The sequence below is a fragment of the Macrobrachium rosenbergii genome, chromosome 20 (genome assembly GCF_040412425.1).
Source record: "Macrobrachium rosenbergii isolate ZJJX-2024 chromosome 20, ASM4041242v1, whole genome shotgun sequence".
Classification (NCBI taxonomy): domain Eukaryota; kingdom Metazoa; phylum Arthropoda; class Malacostraca; order Decapoda; family Palaemonidae; genus Macrobrachium; species Macrobrachium rosenbergii.
This window is the reverse complement of record NC_089760.1, coordinates 27,220,001-27,226,502: the sequence shown is the minus strand read 5'-3', so window position 1 is coordinate 27,226,502 and position 6,502 is coordinate 27,220,001. Positions and strand designations below refer to the sequence as shown.

At 38.5% G+C, this 6,502-nt stretch overlaps 1 protein-coding gene across 1 annotated transcript in view; it reads right to left on the bottom strand.

Moving 5' to 3' along the window:
• Positions 1 to 867: 867 nt before the first annotated feature.
• LOC136849164 (uncharacterized) overlaps positions 868 to 6,502 on the bottom strand; it is a 6,470-nt gene continuing 835 nt past the window's right edge. The window contains exons 2-7 of the mRNA XM_067122262.1: positions 5,450 to 5,580; positions 4,184 to 4,349; positions 3,644 to 3,729; positions 2,571 to 2,772; positions 1,678 to 1,856; positions 868 to 1,235 (exon numbers count right to left, since the gene is read on the bottom strand). Of these exons, the coding sequence (XP_066978363.1) occupies positions 1,182 to 1,235; positions 1,678 to 1,856; positions 2,571 to 2,772; positions 3,644 to 3,729; positions 4,184 to 4,349; positions 5,450 to 5,580 (818 nt within the window). The 3' untranslated portion in view covers positions 868 to 1,181. The remainder of the gene's footprint in view (positions 1,236 to 1,677; positions 1,857 to 2,570; positions 2,773 to 3,643; positions 3,730 to 4,183; positions 4,350 to 5,449; positions 5,581 to 6,502) is intronic.

The window sequence follows — 6,502 nt, the reverse complement described above, 5'->3', positions numbered from 1 at the left end:
TCTGCATGGTAAGGAAATTTAAATTTGGTTATTTTAATTTCTGTCAGTTTAACTTGCATGGCAGCAAAGACCAGTTTTTTGTTAACTTAGAAAGGGTTTTAAAGCTATAACATGTTTATTATGGTTCATTCTTTCGTCAAAAATTCCTTTCAAAATCTTCGGTAAGATTTTTAGCTGTTAGACTAGGAATTAACATGCTACAGTATTTTCTAGTTTCGAAAAGCGAAAACTCATTGAGAAGTTCTTGAGTATTCTAATGAAACTATTAGCAGAGTACTAAAAAATAATGGTCTTAGTATTTATTTCAAACGTACGGCTACAGTAAAAGAAAACGATTTTACAAGAAGTATCGTTAAGGTGAACACGTCTCAATGAGATCGCGACAATTATTGAAAGTACGAACCCTAGATTGTCACTCTTTAGGTGCGATATAAATCACAGTCAGCTCTGGAAAACCTTATGTTTGTACTCAAAGTTAAATAATAAAAGAATAAGTTATTTTTGACCCATGTTTTCTTCTCAAAAGTTGTGACAGTTTTACTTTTAGGCTAGTTTTATCACTTGATTTTATGATGTTCATGAGCGCAGTCTGTGTACATAATCATATCTGATTTTTTTTAAGGAACATTTTTTTTACCACATGGTGTATTTCATCGCCAATTATTCAGTGTTTGCAAGCATGAAATATCACCTGACATATTACGATGTACAGTGCAGCCATAAACACATGAATCATTAAAGTCGTCGTTAAACCCTGAAGAACTGATGGCAACTTATAGTTCTTAGGCGCCTTCAAATAGATATTTTCTATTTGATTTCATGGACGTTTCTGTGGTTTTAAGTACTGGAAGGTAAGTTGAACAAACATTAAACATTTAAAATGCGTTTATTTAATCCTGTTGAGCACCGTAAACCCAATAACTTGCAGGATTTTGGGGCCAAAAGGATCATTCCAGGTGAATTTTTTGAACCGGTTCCATTGACCTCATCTGGCCCGCCAATCTTTTTCCCAATGCGATGATGGTGTCTTTTGTCCTTAATTTCTCAGCTATAAAGAAAAACTAATCTTAAATTTAAAGGGGTTATTCCGAGAGCTCGATACTTAGGCCTAATGCCAGTGTGTTTGACTCTGTTTCTTATTTCCAGATGTATTGGTTCCAGGTGTCTTGGTGGCTACGGGCTTAGAAGGGGTTATCAGCTATATCGCTCTTGTGGCATCCGCAAGTCGTGCACACCTGAAATGCGGAAATCATCTATGAGTACTGCTTACCGAAATATACGAATTTCTCAACACGGTACAGATTCCGCAACTCTGTAGAATTCTATGACTACTTCAGTATTTCCAAAATCGTCTTTCCTAATCCAAAGTCTTGCTGATAGAATATTTAAAAAAATGAACAATAAGTTTCATAGATGAAATGGGTCATGTCTTTTGCCATTCACTCAATTAGCTACTTCTCAGGCCTCCTTGCTATTTACTGCCATCTGCATCAGATCCTTCATGTGTGTTGGCAATTAGAATTTTCAAAGGAAATGGCATTTTCGATACGCCCATTCCTCTCCCTTTATCTTGGCTTGAACCTAGCATAGATCATAATGAGTTCCAAAAGCCAGAAGGAGTGACTAGAGCGAAGTTCTCCTTAACGTCACTTTTCCAAACCTTGTTTCGGGACTTACCTGCAAGAAAGACCCTGTGCAGCCGACGAGGGAGCAGAGATCCCAGTCGTCTCTGTAGGTAGGAGCCAGGATACCACTCCAGTGGTCAGTTCCAGGGTCGGTCATCCAAGGCTCACCTGTGCCATCTCTCTTGAGCTCCACCAGATTGTACCAAGTTCGCATCCAGTGGTCAGGATGACCTGACGAAAGCAAGATAAAGAGCTTTTCAAGGGTAGCTACTGTTCCGTAAGTATTATATTTGATCGGTGTAAGTAACCTAATTCTCACGGATGATTTGCCATGGATGGTATGCACCCATGTAGCTGTAAGGGTTGTCTTCAACTGGATTAAATGGAACAAGAAAGTGAACCAAATCGAAAAACTCTTTATAAAATATATTTGGCTTTGCTTGCAGTAACTTGGCGAACCTTACGGCCAAGCGCACATGAAATTATAGAAAGTACTAATTAGTAGTCTTTAGACTGTTTTCATTAAGTCGACGGGGTTTACCTAGTTGAGGGTCGACGGGGTTTACCTAGTTGAGGGTAAGTTTTTATATCCTGACTTTACTGAAGAGATTGTTGAATTGGGTAGTATATAATAATAGCAAATCTGTAAATTCTGTTTATAATAATGAATATCCTCTTAATTTTACACATGCCTGTTCTTCTTAAGATTTACATCATGAAAAGCTATCATGCTAATGCAACCCAACTGCATTACATTAGCACCTTTCGAAAAGTCTAACTTATACAAACTTAGTTGTTTTCAAAACCCCAAAAATTGATGCAGTGGGAATTTAGATTGAGAGAGAGAGAGAGAGAGAGAGAGAGAGAGAGAGAGAGAGAGAGAGAGAGAGAGAGAGAGAGAGGAGAGATTTCACTTTTTTATTAAGACGTTTTCATAAAACAGACCTGGGTTTCGGGTATCTTCGAAGTAGCAGCAGGTGTCAGTGCCACCAGCGTCGTGATAGAAGCCGTGGCTAGCGCGTCCTACGTAAGCCACGGGGTGGGTGTCTTCATTGACGCTGTAGCGACCGGGAATACGGGTGTACCATCCATGCTTCTGACCGAACATCACCTCGTGCATGTGGGCATGAGTTTGCCATAGGCGAACCTAAGATCAGCAAGAAGAAGAAAATTAGTAAATTTAAGTTTCAGAGTTGCCGTTGCAAAGGCAAAGACGCGACCACATGACCAAACTGAATAGGTAGAGAAGTCAGTATTTATGAGATAAACACGCCAGGTTAAACCATCACCTTTGCTTGCCAGAATAAGTCACTTCGCTAAAATGTCGTATGGAAAACTACGTAAAGACATTAAACTTATACCTGAGAGTTGCCAGAAATTTCGTACAGAAAGATCAGTCCTGACAAACCAGCTACGAACCATAGGACAAACTCTCAACTAAGTAAATTTACTGAGTTTTAGGGATGGCAGAGTTTCTCCCAGACGAACATATTGCACCTGATTTTTGTCTCTTTACGAAAGAGAACGGGATTTATCAAGGCCATCTGAAAGTACAGTATAAACTACCAACGCGCCGCGGTGGGTTGGGGTGGGAAGAGTAAATCAAGTGAAAGTAGTTTTTCAAGTCTTGCCATACGTATTTTTTTTTTTTTTTTTGCACATTACTGGTAAATACCTGTGGGACATTTTGATCATTAATAACGTCCAATTTCTCATATTGCTGACAACGGCATTAATCACATACAGCATTTATATTACAGAATACCCTAAGATCAGTTTGTTAGGGAAAAAATAATGAAAATTTCAATTATACGAAACATAAATAGATGCTTGTTATTAATGTTTTGGGTCTAGGATGCGCCTTTTACAACCTCTGATGTGTTTGTTACAGTTCTATAACATACAATGTAAAAGCTGCACTGATTAGTTTTGAGTCCGCCTTTCCCTCAGGACACTCTCACCCCAGGGGTTTTCTATTGTCGAATTCCTACCATGGATTTCCCGCAGTTGCTACATACCTTGACGACAATGAATTCCCACCAGGCGTCCCTCTCTCCGGAGACCCCATCACATTTGTGGTTGTATCCGTAAAAGTTCCAGTACGCTGAAAGTGGATAGGAACTGCAAGTTAAAGATTTGATTTATATTCATTATACATGATATGCTGTATTCAGATGCAATGATTTAGATGTATTGTATTTTACAAAGATGCAACGTGATCCGGTCACTCGCACTGAAGTTATCAAAGCTTTGAAAAGGAATTATATTTTTAGGAGTCTTTGGATATGGTCTAGAATTTCCTCTTTTTCAATATTACATAATACTTTTAGATATGGGATGTATATTATTTTTCTTTATATTATTACTCCTCCAGAAGTTGCACAAACAAAGACTGTTTTGTATGTATGAAAGTATAAATCTAAGTGCTTGGGCACTCACTAGGTCAGTATACAAGGGAAAAAGAAAGAGAACAATAGGTAAATATATCAACTACAATGCTTAAGCACTTCCATCCTCACCTGTTTTGTTGCGCCCCAGCAACAATAGCTGTCACTTACCAATATGGAGGTGATCACCACACACTTCGGCGTGCCAGTAAGTCGGGATGTCTCCCTCCTGGACTGAAGTGTAGTTCATGTTGCAGACTCTCGACCATCCGCCGGCATCGCGCAAGTCATAGTACTCGGCCGCATTTCCAGGGAAGCAATAGTCATTGGTGCCTTCCTGTGCAGGAAGAAAGGAATATTAGAATTTAGGCTAAAGGCCAAGCACTGGGACCTATATAGTCATTCAGCGCTGAAAGGGAAATTGAGAGTGAAAAAGTGTGACATGAGGAAAACCTCGCAGTTGCAGTGTGACACAATTGTTAGGAGAGGGTGGATAGCAAGATGGAAGAAAGAGAATATATGACATGAATGGAGGTACAGTAAAAGGAATGAAAGGGGTTGCAGCTAGAGGCCGAAGGGATGCTGCACAAAACCTTAAGTAATGCCTACAGTGCACCGCGTGAGGTGTACTAATTGCATTACCCACTACCGGGCCTTCCTGTATGAAGCAGGGAAAATGACGTAATCGCTCTAGAACGCACCAGGCTTCACGAGGGGATTTTAAATAGGTCGTGAAGGACTTGACCGAATGTCAGGGATTGGATTGTCAGCTTGGTATGGTTTTCTTTATTATTCGTCTCTAATAAAGTCTTATATTTTTTAGGTTCATATCCTTCTGTTTAAGAGGTCGATGATTCATTTATTCTACCATTATAATTATTTTTTGTGATTCATGATTCACTCTGGGACACATGTCTGAACTTCAAAGCAAACTCTCTCTCTCTCTCTCTCTCTCTCTCTAATATATATATCTATATATGTACATAAGATATATATATATATATATATATATATATATATATATATATATATATATATATATATATATATATATATATATATATATATATATATATATTTTATCATTACTTAGGATATTCTGTCTGTGTCTCATACCTTACGCTGAGAAACCAGCAGACGTGACTTGTTCTTTTGATGAGGGCAGCTGTCGGATTACGAGAAACCTAGATAATAATAATAATAATAATAATAATAATAATAATAATAATAATAATAATAATAATAATAATAATAATAATAACAGCAAACAGTTCACCACGTGGCGAGAATTATAATAACATTCCCACATAGTTTCCTGGAAACAATGCCATTAATTCTGAGACAGTTCCTTTACCTTACCAGGAAACTAATCAGGTGAGTACCACTGTTCTGGATATTATGATGATCAGTCGCACTAATACCAACGGTGGTACTTACGATCTTGTGGAATCTGAGGAACGGAGCGTGTCGTATGGCGAATTCCTCGTACGGATTTTCTGAGAAATAGTCGTCTAGGTAATCCTCCTGAGAGTAGTCAGCTCCATCGTAATTCTCCTCTCCTGTTGCTCCTGTAAAGAAGAAGAAGTAGAAGAACGTTTCCGTAGAGATATTGGTTAATTGTCAAAGTCAATAGAATGGCGCTGCCTCAGTTAAAAGGAAAAAAAAATGAAAGGGGAGGGTTAAAAGTAAAGAAGAAATTCATTGACAACATTTGGTAATAACTACTTCAGAAACATCTCTAACTTTTTGGGGTTCTTGTTGCAGAAAAGGGTAATAGTCAAAGGTTAAATTAAACAGACTGATGTACTATTAAATAAAGTAAAGCTAAAGACGTTTATAATTGTAAAAAACAAGGGAATTCAATATTAGTGTAAATAATGTAATAAACAGTATGAAAGAGAAAGGGTATAAAGTAAAAGTGTATCAAGCTAAAAAGCTCTTCACCTCACGCGAACAGTGTAGTGTGCCCGCGATTGTGCTTGTGGAGTGAGCTCTTAGGAACCAGGAACCAGGAATTGGAATCAGGAACCCTAAATGGGATCAGATTACTAGAGAAGGCTTGAGAGCTCAGCAGACCTGAATGATTTCTGAATCGTTTACTCTGTCTGTCTGTCTCTGACGGTCCTGGTCGTTTCGACCGTAACATCCAAACTGGCAAACGGCCGAAATGGGTGTATATAATACTTTGATCCCCGAGGGGCCAGTACTAAACAAGGCGTCCCAAGGAGCTTCCGCCATGTCTTACGGCCTAAAATTCATATGGCCCTAAAGATGTGACGACGTAACAGGTTCACGGCCGAAAATAACAAGGCCTAATCTTCCCGAACTCGTCTCTTGTACTGCCCATATCCTCTTCACCATAAGATTAATGCTTGAAAGAATAAGGAAAAAGAATTCCCTCATTCCCTTAATCTGGTTTTCAGAAAAAAAAATGGCGACCTTCTTTGAGTGTACACTCAGGCACTCTTCTTATTCACTTTTGACTATTTA